The 16,651-nt window shown below is 33.9% G+C and overlaps 1 protein-coding gene across 1 annotated transcript; it reads right to left on the bottom strand.

Moving 5' to 3' along the window:
• Positions 1-9,942: 9,942 nt before the first annotated feature.
• Positions 9,943-14,552, bottom strand: IVD (isovaleryl-CoA-dehydrogenase). The gene is made up of 15 exons (XM_012980099.2): positions 14,131-14,552; positions 13,687-13,770; positions 13,536-13,593; positions 12,866-12,990; positions 12,720-12,764; positions 12,560-12,608; positions 12,349-12,458; positions 11,484-11,560; positions 11,314-11,364; positions 11,108-11,172; positions 10,829-10,983; positions 10,662-10,702; positions 10,516-10,570; positions 10,356-10,412; positions 9,943-10,225 (listed from the first exon to the last, which is right to left on the bottom strand). Exons 1-15 carry the CDS (start codon positions 14,239-14,241, stop codon positions 10,076-10,078), a joined length of 1,233 nt encoding a protein of 410 aa, XP_012835553.2. The 5' UTR covers positions 14,242-14,552; the 3' UTR covers positions 9,943-10,075.
• Between the last annotated feature and the right edge of the window lie 2,099 nt (positions 14,553-16,651).

Here is a 16,651-nt window from a genome sequence, read left to right as displayed (position 1 = left end):
CTGTTAAGTTTAGCCCACAATTATATCAAATCCTGGATCCGCCACTGAGTGTACCATGCAGACATCCCTATGTCGTGCATGAATTTATCTGAGTGTTTGCCCTTGATGAGCGAACATTGAGGTTCCCATATTTTATCCTCCTTTATTTTTCCTTTCTCCTTTTTGCATTTTTTTTCTTTTTGGTTACTGGCTGGCCTAGGGCATGTTGAAGGAAGAGGATAATCTAAATGGAAAGAGTTCGCGAAGAGGAGGATGAACCAGAACGCGTGGGACTGACATGAAGGAACGGATCCTTAGAGGAGTCGAATTTCCCATCTACAAGTGGTAAGCTACGGTTCGGGCGAGAAGAGGGGCGGCCTATAGATTATTCTTACGACATACTATTGCTCGCTTCTTCTATATCTGTATCTATTTTATACTACTTATAAAAGTATGAATACATAGGAGGTTTTTTTCCTTTTTTGTATGGACAAAAATGCCATTTGCATAGGTAAATTTGTAAAGACAATTTAGTGAGATTCAATAATAAATTAATTAATAGACAGAAAGTACTTATAAAGTTTATAGTCTTTATAATTAACACACTTGATAGTTGTGCTTAGGGGTGGAAATCGGAACGAAATTTCCGATTTCCGCCGGTTCCGATCCGAATATTTCCGATTATGGAACTGATTTTTGTAATCCATTTTCCGAAAATCCGATTTCCGATTTTTCCGAAAAAAATCGGATCGGAATCGGAATTCGATATAAATTTTTTGGAATTTCCGAATTCCGATCCGAAAATAATTCCGAATAATTCCGAAATTTTCCGAATAATTCCAAAATTTTCTGAATTTTTTATACTTTTAAAAATTATTATACATTTATATATAGTCCATATTTTATACTAAAATTGAGGCAACTACAACTTTCCAATTTTGGATTGGGCCGTAAATTTTTTATTTAAAAATAGATCATTTGACCCATTTAAGTTGGCCCAATATGCAAACTACACTTCCCCATTTCAAACCTAATTTCTTCTCTACCTCATTTTCATGACAGTGCTGCGCCGCTTCTTCATCCAAAAGAGAGAAAAATTAAAGAAAACGAAAAAGCCTAATCAAGTTTTTACTTCTTTCTTCTTCTCAGCCAGACCCTTTGCTCAGGCTTCTTCTACGTCGTTAGTCTGTACCCCATCGGCTTACTTCTTCGTCTCGATCGATTTTCGTCATCTAAAGAGAACCTTAATTTTTTTAATATTTTTTGTGATTTCTGTAGATATTTCATAATTTTAGGAATTATTTATGCGTAACATGTCCATTTGTTTTGGTAATATGAAAGTAATTGAAATTCTTGATTATGTTGTACTATGTAGACAGATTAGCCACCGATTGTTGCTGATTTTTGTTGTTCTATGCTCTATTCGATTTTTTTTTTTTTTAATCTTCCCTCTTCAGAAAATTCCGATTTTTTTCCGAACTTCCGAAAATTCCGAATAAATCGGAATCGGAACTCATTTTTAAATTCCGAATATTTCGGAATCGGAATCGGAATTGAGATTTCAGTTCCGAAAAAAATCGGAAATTTTCCGAAGAGCCTATTTCCGATCCGATCCGTCCGATTTCCACCCCTAGTTGTGCTAAAATATTTCATTATTAACAAATGACAAAAGTAATATCATATGACAATAATAATATAAGACGTTCATCATAGTCAAATTATACTTAATTTCTTTAAAAAACTATATATATATATATTTTAATATGAAAAGATATCATTCAAATAGTTACAATAATACATTAATAATGATAGAAAATGAGAAAATTAAAATATAAAACACACTTCCTCAATAAAAAAAAATATTATGATTAATCACAAGTTTTATATTCGTGCAAAATTACATTACATCACTCTTTAACGGAAGAGAGGAAGATATCGATTTTTGTGAAAGAGAAAAAAGTACGTGTTACCGGAATTGGAGAGAAAAAGAGGATGGTTGGAGACGGCCGAGAAAAATAGGGAATCGTCGGAAGTAAAGAAAAAAAAAAAGCATAATAGCAAATAAATAGATAATATTTGAGGAATAATGCATTAAAAGAAAAAACAAATCTTAAAAAATAATTGAATTTAAAAGAGAGGTGACAACATATTAGACACTCGGTTATTATCTCTCTCTCTCTCTCTCTCTCTCTCTCTCTCTCTCTCTCTATATATATATATATATATATATATATATATATATATATATATATATATATATATATATATATATATATGTTATATTAATATATAATTTGAAATATTAAACTAATTTACAAATGATGATAGAAAAAATAAATATAAATAGAAACATAGAATATAAAAAAAAACTTAATTTCAGAATCACTTTCCTAATAAATAATGTTATGATGAATCATAAGTTTTACTTTTATACCAAAATTGAATGACATGACTCTTCAAAACTTAAAAAAAAAAAACTCTTTAAAATACAATAACAAGAAGTCACATACAATGTAAAAGGTAATTAAGAATATCAAAAATAAAAGAATAGTATTTTTTTACTTAATAAAAACAAATTGGTCCAATGCTTATACAAATGGATCTTAATTATCATAGGATCTTAATAAGCTCGGGTTGCCTCCCGAGAAGCGCTAAGTTTAGAGTCTTCAGCCGGACGTTGCTTCTTTATTTTCAAGCAAAAGTGACCAACGCTACTTGGAGTTCGTTACTATCTCCCCAATAAGGCTTGAACCGATTCCCTTTCACTTTGAACGTACGCTCCGAATCACAATCCTTTATCTTGACTACTTCATGAGAAAGAATTTCTTGGACAATAAACGGTTCCGACCACTTTAATTTGCGCTTTCATGAAAATAACAAAAAACGGGATTTGCACAATGACACCAATTGTCCCTTGTGAAATTTTCGTTTGGCTCTATCCTTATGACCCCAGTAGCTTGATAGGCCTTCTCTCGTGGCTTGCTCTATTCTTTGGGTGGCAACATCCGTTTCCTCGCCTTCTCACATTGCCGTCAACACCCCAACTCTTTGGACTATCCTTTAGAAGAATTGTGGTTTAGTCCACAAAACAAACTTGCTCATGTCTACTTTTGTTTCCGCCATCGTCTCCTGCACTCAAAGATTCTTTCCGAGGGTCCAAGTTCAAAACATCAATATTTCAAGATTTATAAAATCCATAATATCAATAGCAAAACAAGAATTATTATCACATGGATTTTTATTTGCACTAAAAACATTAAATTTGATCATTTGATCGTGCACCGTCATCGTAAGATCACGACTAGCACAATCAATTAGAGTTCTCGGCGTGGCTAAAAACGATCTCCCTACTATAAGAGGTATATATCCCTATCCTCATCTATATCAAGTATAACAAAATCAACAGGGAAGATAAATTTATCAACTTTTACTAGCACATTCTGTAAAATACCCTTTGGATAAACTAAAGACCTATCGGTTACTTGAAGAGTTACAGCCCTCGGTTCAATCTCACCTAACCAAGACTTTTATAAGTGGAATAAAGCATAAGATTAATGCTAGCGCCAAAATCGATGAGCGATCTAAATTTTTTACCTCCTATAGTACAAGGGATAATAAACTTACTTGGGTCGCCGAGTTTTTGTGGAAGGGGCAGTGTAAGAATTGCATTGCATTGCTCGGTGAGTTGGATCATCTCGCTCCCTTGCAATTTTTTCCCCTTTGTCACGGGGTCCTTGAGAAATTTCACCCACTTTGCCATCTTTTGAAGTACTTCGATGAATGGCATATTTATGTGAATTTCCTTCAACTTGTCCAAAAAACTTAGGAATTCGGCATCGAGCTTTTTCTTTAGAAACTTTTGAGGATATAGAATTGGTGGGGCCCGTGTAATCACTGTCGATGGCGGTTCTTCTTGAATTACTTCTTTTTCCTCAAGTTCTCTCGGTTCCTCGATTGCTGTGTTTCTCTTCTCCTTCTGTTGGGCTTCTTCCAATTGCTTTCCGTTTTCCAGGGTGACTGCTTGACAAGTTTTGGCCTCGATTTTTTTCTTTTGCAATCTTTGGGGGTATGGTATCGGTTCCACCAATTCGGCTACAATTGCTTGTGGTTTGCTTTGAATTTCTTCTTTTTCCTCGATCTTTAAATCAGTAGCTTGGCAAGTCTCTAAATTTTTGCTTACGAGGGTCTTCCGTATTAGATAACAATACTCCTGCCGGACGGTTCTCTTGATTCGATGCTAGGTGTGCCAATTTATTTTCTAAGTTGCGCAACGAGGCTGGATTGGTGGTCATAAATTGGGCCAACACCTCATCAGTGTGTGAATTTTGGGTCGGTGGATTGTTGCCTTGATAGCTTTGTTGAGGAGGGGCTTGATTTTAAAATTGACCTTGAGGTCTTTGGTACCCTTGATTTTGAAATTGACCTTGAGGCCTTGTGAATTTACTCCGTATTGGCCTTGTGATCTCCACCCTTTATTTTGAAATTAAGGAGGGGCATTGTTGACGTAATTGAGCTATTCCACATCTTGTTTGCATTGGAGCGTGTAGTGATTTCCCGCAAATTTCACAGCATGGAAAATCCACGGCTTGGACTTGTTGTGGTGGATTTGCTTTGATGCGCTGTAAAAGGAGCTTATTTTGTTGTGCAATTTGGGTCACTTGAGCTTGAAGGGGCGTAATTGCATCTAATTCCAAAACTTCGGGAACCTTCTTGGCTCAATTAATCGTCCTTTCGCTTGATTTGGCAAACCTGTTATGCACAATTTGATCCAACATAATAAATGCATCAGGTATAGATTGAATCATGAAATTACCTCCGGTTGATGCATCTAAAACGGTTATCGCATTCTCGTTAATTCCTTGATAAAAAATGTGGATTAGTCGCCATTACTCCACTCCGTGAGTTGGACATTGCCTCAAAAGAGTTTTGAATCTCTCCCACACCTCGGATAATGCTTCACCTTGATCTTGGACGAAATTGTGAATTTCCCGTCGTATTTGTTCATCCTTTTCTGGTGAGCTATAGACTTTCATGAAAAGTTTCAGGAGTTATTCGCGCCTGACATGCGGGTGGCCCGGGTTTGATCCCCGGCAACGGCGCTAAAAACTTGTTGGTTGATAATACCTACACGCAAGTGCACGTATCGTACAAGTAACATGATGGACTTTTAAGTCCAAGTATCGATCCCACAGATAAAATTTAATTATTTAATTATGGACGTTAAATCCTGCCAATTGTGATCAAGCTCATTCTACACAGTCGAAAGTTGAGTAATTATTGTAAATTAACTAAACTAAATTAAAGCAAATTAAAAAAGGCAAGAGCAAGAAAATAATTAAACACGTAGATTAATCAGTGAAACAAGCCTATAATTTTATTTCCCCCCTATGTGATTATTAATTTCCCAATTCCTTCAATTATGTAAGTTATTAAATTGGATTACTAACCGGAGATGCTAAATTAACCGTAACCCGCTTCCGTGAGTATTATGATTATAATACTCTAGATTCAATTAGTGTATTCCTACATGATTAATTCTAGAACACAACATGAAGCACAAATCTCAATAATAGCTAACTAAGAGATTAACTATATTCATATGTTAATACTTAATACTACAAATGCTCTTCTACCCAAGTTCTAATTATTAACCCGATCTTCCAATTCATGCGATTAACAATAACAAAAAAGCACATAAAGCGGCTAGTTTCATGCACTTAATAAAATAAGTAGAAGAAATAATCCAGAATTAAAACTTGCATAAAATTATGGAAAATGGTTCATAAATCCCACATAGGGTTCAAAATAAAATCCTAGAATTAAAAGAGTTAGCTACTCAAGATTAAAGTAAAAACGAAATTAAAATAATTCATGGACGATAAAATTATACTTGGAGTTTTCGAATTTTTCGTCTTCGTTATTGCTTCTTTGCTCTTGAAATTGCCCAAAAAGAGGACTCATAATTGTGTGCTTGAGTTGGCTTTTTATAAGGTGGGAAAATTGGGGTAAAGGCAGTTTCCTTGTAATTTTTGAAGTTTCTTTACTGCGCAATCTTTCCTTCTCGAATGTTTGACTTCTCCAATTTTGCCCACCTTTTCTCTAAATTATAGTTTTGACCCTCAACCTATTCAACTCTTCAATTTGTGCTTGAAACATAATAAATCAAAACATTAAGCACCAATTATCAATAAAATATACTCAAAACTCTAATTAAAGATATGATTAAGTGTAAAAATATACAACAGTGAACTTTCCTGATTCCTCCACCCTTGCATGGATATGAGAGGTGTCTTAATTGTTATCTAAATTTTTATGACATCTGTAATCCATGATGACTAATGATAGTCAAAATATGTGTATAAGTAAATGACACCGTGAATAGAAATTAATAATACACATTAACTTTCAATCCTCTACGCATTTTACATTATCTACTTTCTTTCACAAACTTTCATCCATCCAAATTAGTTTATAGAATATTACTTGCTATATACTATTTTATAAAGTTTATTCTATAACACGTCACCAATATAAGGTTTTGCTCTATATATGGTCGGAATCGAAAAACAAACTACATTAATTTCAAATCATTGATGTCAGCGACAATAACTTTCCATCATGTTGCTTAGATATCAAACTATATCTCCAAGGATTAGATCTAGAGAAAATCTTGGATCTATCAAGGAGGCAAACAGAAATGATGAGGCAAATATTATGATTTTTATCCGCCATCATCTGTTTGAGGATTTGAAAGACGAATATATACAATTGGAAAGACCATCAGAAATATGGCAAAAATTCAAGGAGGGGCTTGATCACATGCTCAATATAATCGGCAACACCTAAGGCTGCAAGACTTCATATATGTTGCCAACTATAGTTCAGCATTGTTTAAAATTGGGTCTCGATTAGCCTTGTCCGGAGTAAAAATATTTGACTATGATAAATTGGAGAAAATTTTCTTCACTATGCATACCTCGAACTTCGTGCTCCAACAACAATATAAGCAACGCCATTTTAAAACATATTCAAAGTTGATTTAACTTGTACTCTTCACAACAGAAAAAAAAAATGAATTGCTATTGAAAAATCATGATTTGCGACCATGTGGATCCCAAATTATGCCTGAATCACATGCTAATTAAAATACAAATATGGGCCGATTTAGAGGTCGTGGACGTAGATTTGGACGTGGTGCGCGTAGAGGTGGTGGACGTGGTCTCCCTCAAGATGCCAGAAATAATAACCAAGGTGGATATGAATATCTCCGCCGAAATAATATTACGGTCAGACAGAGAAAACCATTTCAGGCAAATCACGATAAATGCAAGATGCTCGTGGAAAGAATTCCAAAAATTATGTGTATTAGATGTGGAATGACTGGACACTGGGCCAAAGTTTGCAGAACTGTCCAACACCTGATAAATCTATATCAGGACTCAAAATAAGACAAAGAAAAAAATGTCCAGAAACATGTCATTGAGACAGAAATTCGACTTGATGTTCTTGAAGCTAGCACATCTGAAGGCATGTTTGATCAAGATCCTGTTCAAGATAGAACATCTCTTGAGTTGTCAGATTTCTTTACATATCTTGATCCTATTGTATAAGCCAAATGATCATCTCTTTTGTGTTATTTTGTACTCACTATGTATCCTTTGTATTTAGATTTCTTGGATAATGCAGTTCCCGATGTTGAGCTATTTTGTCTTTTGATATATCCATGTACATATTTCCCCTTGAAGTTATATTCCTAAGGTTGAGCTGATATTTTGATAATGTATAAAACTATGAGTGTGTTATCATATAATTTATAAACAATATTATGATTCAGTATTAATTTTAGTTTGTCTTATTGAGGCGTACATGGAGAACTTGGACAAAATAGAAAATTGTCCACTTGATAGTGTAATTACACAACCAATATCCAATAATAAAATATATTTTTCGAGTGTGACTTTGTGTAAGGCACAAGTTAAAAACATATCAGGTTCCACGAAGATAATATATGGTTCCGGGAACGCAACAACTTGTTTTCTAATGGTACCACTGTGCATATTGAAAATGCATGGATATCCGGTAGATCAAATAAGAATGTACCAAGTTTTAAATATGTGAGACGCAATGCATATCATTTAGAGACACTCGTTGAAAATACCGTGGAGTGTCTATGCGTCACATCATATGGACAAAAGAATTGTTTGTGTAAAATTCAAAGCAACAGCTTATGGAGTTTATTATATCCAAATTCTAGCTTTCGAATCATATGCCACTATTTCATGGAAACTTATTAACTCTGATATACATGGGTTATGTCTTGATTGACTGGGTCACCGAGGAATAACTATGATGCATAGGACTACTCTACACACTAAAGGAAATCCTTTAGTATTATTAATATACAAGACACAATCTTACAAATTTAAACATTCCAAAAAATAAGTTAATTTCGAAAATACAAAACACAACATTACAAATTTAAATATTCCAAAATATAAGTTAAACATTAAAATATAAAACGCAACATTACAAATTTAAACATTCCAAAACATAAGTTAAGCTTTAAAATACGGTCGATGGTTATGATTACCATCACCCGCACTCAATCGCCATAATCCATCATCCTCTGACTTTGTGCCAATTAACCTGAACGGACAAGAATGTTACTTCAGTAGTTTGCGTCGTCCAGATTGATACCATACACACGTCAAAACATGATTTTTTTATGTTTTACAACTAATCAGTTCATGATGATGACTAATTGTTTTGTCTTTGCCGACATTGTTAACGCCTCTCTACTATCAAACACGCCATCACGTTGAAAGAAGGGACTATGATCGTAAGATTCTTGTTTTTTTTTTCTTGCATAAATATAAATCGTATTAACTGAAGAAAAAAAATGAAGGAATTCCGTATGCTTTTACACGAAATGAAAGGTATCATTTAGAGTGAAACCACACAAAATTAAAACTAACTTATCGTGCACACATTCACGAAATAAAACATAAATTTGAAAGAAAAAAACCATGTCGTATTGCACGAAGTGAAACATTAAATTTCGTGCAATACCACACGAAATGCCTGAAAATGTTGAAATATGACACAAAAACGTGTATTTTCACCTCAAAATCGAAGTTGATTTCATCCATGTTCATATTTGTTGTGCTCTAACTAATATTGATAGAAGAAATACATGATTTGGAAATTTTCAAATTTTAGAGGTTGAGAGGCTTTGGGAGAGGATTTGGAAAATGGTAAAAAATAAATTATTTTGCACTGGGAGTGAAAGAAAACGCACTGATAATAGCAAACCTCTTGAAAATGGCTAGCAAAGTCGATAAGAGAATCTAATTGTAAAAATTGTAAAAAAAAAAAAAACAGAGACTAAAACTTTGAGAAGCTTTCAATGATTAGAGAATCATACGCAGCCGAACGTGGCCAACATTTGCTAGATTTTGGGGGCAATGATTAGTGCAGGATTCACCTATTACTATCTCTCCTATTCACTGTCTCTCACACACACACGAGAGAGAAATTTCAGATGTCCGTGCATTCATCTAAGCGGTCTCCATTTCACAACCCATTTCTCGTGTCGTATCCCTTGTCCACCACCGGAGCGTTCCATTTTCGAAGCCAGCGGGTGGCTCGTGAGGTTCCACCGACGGAACTTTCCAATTCCAACAACGACCGTGTCCAAGGATTCACGGACAAATTTCTTCCGCAAATGGAGCCCTAATCCAGAAGGCCTTCAAGGATTTGAATCCCGGACTCCATATCTAATTTCAGATTTGGGGAGAAAAGAAGAACCCTAATTTGGTTGATCCAATTCGGGGGAGAAAAAGAGAGAGCCTAAAGTGACGAAATTACCCTTTCAGATTACTCAAATCCGACGAGAATTTCACCGGGAACACACCTTTGGGGCAAAGCACAACAAGTTGTATATTTTGAAGGGGCAAAGTGCAATAAGTATAAAACCATACATTTACTTCACAAGGCCATTTGCAGAACCAGACAATGCAGTAGATACAATTGCATTTTCATGTTTATAATGTGATTATGAACAACATACAAAATGGCAATATTCCTATTTTACCCCTCAATGTTGTTCTTTGAAAAGATCGCGTCCAATTATCATTCTTCGAATTTCACTTGTCCCAGCTCCAATTTCGTACAATTTTGCATCTCGAAGCAAACGCCCAGTTGGATATTCATTTACGTAACCATTCCCACCCAGACACTGAATCGCCTGAAAAATAAATAAAATATTAATATATTAAAATTTCATCCTTAATTCCATCAAGAACCGAAGAAACACAAATATAAAGTTGAATTTAATTTTTTTTTAATTTTTTATTTATTGAAGATGAGATTTGTACCTGAAGAGCAACTTGTGTGGCTCTTTCAGCTGCACAAAGTATAACTCCAGCACAGTCCTGGATTATAAATAGCATAGCATGTTATCCGAAACTTTGAAAAAAAAATTAATTAATTAAAAAAGAAAAGAAAAAGATAATAAATAATGTATATGATAAACACCTTGGGGTTGATATTCCCATTTTCGCAATCCCTAGCAACCGAGTACACATACGACCTGTAATAACGGAATCGAAATTTTTTTCAGCATTTAAAAAATGCATGGATTAATTAATTAATTAAATGTAATTTATATCAATCCTCTCAACCTTGAAGACTGTAACGAAGTATACATATCAGCAATCTTTCCCTGCATTTAATCAAATATACAATGTATTGAGTTCAGAAATGGGTTCTTCCTGAAGAACTAAATACGAGTTTTGTTGCTTTATTAATATATGATATGATGTTGTTAAAAAAAAAAAAAAAAAAAAACCTGTATAAATTGAAATTCTCCAATTGGTTGACCGAATTGTTCTCGTTGTTTGACATAGGGAAGAACAACGTCAAGACATGCCTGCATGATTCCGAGCGGTCCTGCTGCCAAAACAAGCCTCTCCAAATCTAACCCCGACATCATCACATAAACTCCTGTTGCCAGATTTTTTTATATCAATAATATATTATTAAATCAAAATCAGATTTTTTTTGTCCAAATCACGACTCAATTGCCACATAAATATCAGTATCTATGCCAAAATAAGTTGTATATAACCTTTTCCCTCCTGGCCAAGAATGTTTTCTTCCGGAACAAAGCAATTCTCGAACACAAGCTCACATCTGCAATTTATTTGATGCAATCATAATTTATCAGGCTGTTTTTATCGAAAAAGACGAGTAAACAAATAAATTGATTGCTTGCTGATAGAAAATACACAAATCGAAGCAGCAGAAAGAAAGAAAGAAAATAATGTTTCTTACGTATCACTTCCACGCATTCCCAGTTTGTCTAGTTTCTGGGCAGTACTAAATCTGCAATTAATCACATTGTTTAAGACAGAAACACAATTAATCGAAGATTGCTGCTAAAACATTTAGTACTAAAATGTTTTTCATTATCATTGTCAGCAAAAGGTACGGTAGAAACATACCCAGGCATGTCTTTCTCTATGATAAAAGCTGTTATTCCTTTTGATCGAGCTGCCAAATCTGTTTTCGCATACACAACCTGATTCAATGTTATAACACATATTCAGTGGATCGACGTATTTAAATTCCAAATCATAAGTTTGACATTGGAATTACGCACAGAAACTAGGCATTTTAAGGATGAATACAAAGTTATGTCTTTTTCGAGTATTTCCAGGGATCGAATTAAAAGTAATAAAAATGCACTTGTATTTGTTAAGGTATTTTATCTTCCCATTCTCTTAGTTATTTCCGACACTTCAGACCAGGAAACGATACACAGACATCTTTGCAATAAATAAAAATGCCATATTCAAGCTTCATTTCGTAGTTCCAGTAAGATTAACAAACACCACATAAATGCACATACAATTGAAGAAAAACGGAAGCAAAATGTTAAGTCGTTAGTGCTGATAAGCATTTTGGAGAATAAATTTTAACGGAAATTAGAACCATTTATATTTTACATCAATTTTTAAAAATCGAACTTAGCATTCAACAAGCACGTCTTCCTCTAATGCACTCATAATCATGCTCCCTGGTCAATTTTGTATTTCGTAGAATCCCACTAGGGTTCCAAATTTTACTTTCAGCAATTTTTTATCGAGAAAGTGATAAAAATTAGGTTTAATTATTTTGTTATTGAAATTCTCTTTTTAAGTAATATTCAAGAACAAACAAATGAACTTATACAGAACTGAAGGAGTGGAAAAAAAGGAAAGAGCGTCAAATACTAAATTTGAATAAACACGAGCGGGGGCGCAATAAATCATGCGAGAAAAGTGAGTGAGTGTGAAAATTTAAGGATTATTTTTTGATTAAAAGTACCAGTGTCTGAGCAGTAGGGCCATTCGTGCACCACATTTTGTTCCCATTTAGAACAAAACCACCATCTGCACGATCGGCTTTGCATTTCATACCAACAACATCCGAACCAGCTAAGTAATAATACAAAAAAATCATTTATTCAGTTCACAAAATAAAATAAAAAAAACGTGATGTGTAATATGTCGAGAAATCAAAGGTTCACGTCAATTACCATTTGGTTCACTCATTGCAAGAGCTCCAACATGCTCCCCGCTTATTAGCTTCATCAGAATTAAGTAAGAGACAGAAGTTAGTTTGTATCTATAACAATACATATATATATACACAGTGAGACGACGTATAAAATAAAGCCTTTGAAATAGAAGTGAAACCTTCGGCAGGTACTTTTGCTTCTGAGCAGGAGTTCCATTCCTCACCTTCAAATAATCAGATTTTACAAGCTTAATAACAAGTACGATGAATGGTTGAAACGGAACGCAAACTTACGGGTAAATAAATAAATTAATTAATTAATTACCAATTGATTGATGCATAGGTTCGAATGTGCACCGTATGAAAGACCAACCGAACCTGAAGCACGGCTAATTTCTTCCATAGCTATGCAGTGATATAAATAGCCGAGGCCAAGTCCTCCGTATTCCTCTGTAACATTCAGTTGGATTTTAGATACGTTCATCGAGATATATACAAGAATATATATATATATATATATATATATATATATATATATATATATATATATATAGTCAGGAATTCATGCAATAACCAATACTAATATACAACTAGACAATGAAATTAGATATAAGCTAAACACGATACAACAACTTATTTTGACAGTGACTATGATGCATAATACAACAACGGACATAACTACGGCTATTTAAAAAATCATTATGTTTCTACAAGAAGTATATTCTGGTAATGAAAAGAAGGCCGAAATTGACATGGACAAAATTCTATCGGCATGTAATAATAATGCACAGCCAAATTCGTCACAAGTTTCAAGAACCATGAACATACTACTGTCATTAAGACATAATAACATAAGATAAAGTACCAAGTACATGTCGGAAAATTATAATCGAACAGCACAAGAGAGATAGAGAGATGAAACCGGAATTGATGAATGAAAATGTACAAACAAAAATATGTGCCATTTAGAAACTGTCGAAGCGGGAGTGTAGTACCTGGGGCAGTGATTCCGTGGAGATTAAAATCTCCCATCAACTTCCACAAATTAACTTCCTGAAAAGTTAAAAAGCTATAAGTCGAGGCTCGTTTCATTAAAATGACATAAAAAAAATATAAAACCAGCAAGTACATAGTTGATAGTACAACCTCCGGAAAATAATTTGATTTGTCGATTTTTGCAGCATGAGGAGCAATGTTTTCTTGAGCAAATTGAGCCACACTTTCTTTAAACTGTTGACACCACAAATAAAAACAGGTTCTCAAAATTATGCATAAAGCTAAGACAATATTTTTTGCAACTAAGGTAGAAAGCTGGTTAAGAAAATGCAATTGAATAATTACACATCCCTATATATAAATATATATACACATATTGAATTTAATGGAATTCAAAACTCATAACACATATTACAAAATTGATTTAATTAATATCAGAACATCATATTTAAATCACAAAGCTACCATTTCAAAATTGGGTATCAAATCACTGAACTAACCGCAATTTCAGGGGCGATGGAAAATAAATAAATAAAATAGAATCAACAGTGAATATTGTAATTCAGTGGAGCAACAAATTCAGACATAGGATACCTGTTTCTGGGTATCATCGAAGAGGAGTGATGTGGAGAAAGCAGCGACACGGTGGGGTTGTTTTCTGAATAATGAAGAAGTCAGGGACCTCAGTGCAAATAACTTGTGCATCTTCTTCTTCTTGCACCAGAAAGGCTTGTTTGGTGGGCGATGAATATGATGGATTAATTTAGAAAGATGATGAGAGTAGTGTAGGAGTTATTAATTAATTAATTAATTTAATAGCCTAAAAATATTAATTGGAAAAGGCTTGAAAATCAACTACTATTTGTGTTTAACAAATTCCAAGTTCGGACGCAACCCAATTTTGTTCCAATCCAAATCTTCTCTTTTATACATATATTGCTCCCAATTTCCGATGGATGACGTGTACTTACATTTCATTGAAAATAATCTTATCATACTATGATTACGATGAGTTCATTATCGCCTACTTATTTATTGGATCAATAATAAATAAGGTGGTGTTTGCAAATAATTATTTAAAAGCAGAAGTTAGTGATTATGAGTTAAGTCAGTTTTAAGTGCTTATTTCTAAAAGTTAGGGGTGTTTGCAAATATTCTAAAAAATGAACTTAAATAGAAAAACCAGAGTTAGGGAGGCTTTTAAAAAAATAGCTTAAAACAGATTATTTTAAGAGAAGCAAAAGCAAAAGTTAATTTTGCAAACACGTGAAAACAGATTATGAGGAAAAGAAAGCTTATAATCACTTTCAAAAAGCTTTTGCAAACACCATTGGGCTACTTATTAAAAAGGATAATTAGTGAGAACACCCAACGTATTAGAATATATTAACCTGGATCCATAAACTTTTGCAATATTAGTGAGAACCCCTTAATTATTTAATTAAATTAATATTAATACAATTATGAAGTGTTATACCTATATTATCCCTAATTACCAAATCTTATATTTACAAACCATAGCCACAATGTCTATAACAAACTGTCGTTTTCTAATCCCATCACCTTTTTTCTTCTTTTCTGAAATTGAAATTCAATAGTATCGGCGACGACGGTGGCGGTGACGAAGGCGGCTCCATATCTCGACGACGGTGGCGGTGAAGGTGACGAAGGCGGCTCCATATCTCGACAACGACAAGGGGGCGCCGCCAAGTCGAGGACGAACAACGGCCTTTCTGGTCTCCCCCCTTCCTTTCCGAGGGATGAGCAGATCTGCTGGTACTTTTTTTTTTTTTTTTTCCTTCAATTTTTGGAAGCATTCTTGCAATTTTCCTTGGAAGACCGCCTCCACCACCGCTGTAATGAATCGATCGAGCTCGAGGAGGAGGTATCGTTTGGGAGGATGATTATCGTTCAATCAATAGTTGAACGTATGTTCGTTTGTTGAAATTTTGTTCATGTTACTCAAAAAAATATAGTTCTTCTCGTTACAGTTGTAGTTGGTTTCAATAATAGTCGTTTTTGTTGGAATTTTGGTGTGTTTTTTTCTTTTGTTTTCGTCGATTTCAATAATTTGTAGATGATTCAATATAGTTGTTTTCGTATAGTATAGTTGTTGTTTTAATTACTTTTAGTTAGTTTGAATAAATAGTTGATTTAAGGATGATATCGTAAAAGATGGTTTTTGTGATTCGGTCAAAAATTAAAGGAAGACCAAGGTACTTTTCCCCAGCATTACCAGGTTTGATTTGAATAAATTGGCAAAAGTTTCTTTGAAGAGAGCGAGGGGTATTTTTTGAGAAAAAAACTTTCGATTTATTCCAACAAATATTTAATCATGATTCGTCAGCAAAAGTTGAGAGCGTATCATGGATGAATTCAACAGATTTGGCATTAGTATTAGAGAAAATAATGCAATCATCTGCAAAACAAAGGATAGGAACAGTAGGACCATTTTTTTGGATTTGAAAAGCATCAAATTTAGCAGATTTATGACCTTCCAGAATTGCTAAAACGAGGAAATTAAGACACAAGATGAAAATATATGGGGATAACGGATCACCTTGTCGAATACCACGTTGTGGTTTCCAATAGCTAGAAGTGGACCCATTAATAGATAAACAAAAAGAAACAGATTCAATGCATGCCATAATCCATTCTATCATTTTCTTAGGGAAATTAACTTTTGTGAGAACCATTCGTATGAAGTTCCATTCAATTTTTTCATAAGCTTTTTCAAGGTCGATTGTAAGGACCATATATGAAGTTTTTGATTTTTTTCTTTTCATAGAATGGAGAAGTTCATGTGCCATAATTACATTGTTACCAATGTGTCTTCTGGGGATAAAGGCATCATGGAATGGAGATATAAGATCATTGAGGAGAAGTCGGATACGATTGACAAGGATATTGGAAATGATTTTATACAAGACGTTACAAAGACTTATAGGGCGAAAATGGTTAACCACATAGGGGTTAGCAAATTTCGGAATCAAAACAATTTTATTGTTTATAAATTGCGGAATATGGTTAGAGTCGAAAACTTTGAAAATCGTGTTGTTAACAGGATTTCCAACAATCTCCCTATAGGTTTTGTAAAAATGCCCATTTAATACTT

This window comes from Erythranthe guttata, chromosome 7 (assembly GCF_056151865.1).
Source record: "Erythranthe guttata isolate IM_541 chromosome 7, IM_541, whole genome shotgun sequence".
Taxonomy (NCBI): Eukaryota; Viridiplantae; Streptophyta; class Magnoliopsida; order Lamiales; family Phrymaceae; genus Erythranthe; species Erythranthe guttata.
This window is presented reverse-complemented; position numbering and strand designations above follow the sequence as displayed.

What these genes read in the sequence shown, in the direction of transcription:
- IVD (XM_012980099.2), bottom strand. Translation starts at nt 14,241, where the DNA reads ATGCACAAGTTATTTGCACTGAGGTCCCTGACTTCTTCATTATTCAGA. An exon ending in ACCTATGCATCAATCAATTG is followed by an intron (nt 12,765 to 12,865) that starts GTAATTAATTAA and finishes GATTATTTGAAG; the next exon opens with GTGAGGAATGGAACTCCTGC. An exon ending in GAGAATTTCAATTTATACAG is followed by an intron (nt 10,703 to 10,828) that starts GTTTTTTTTTTT and finishes GATTAAATGCAG; the next exon opens with GGAAAGATTGCTGATATGTA.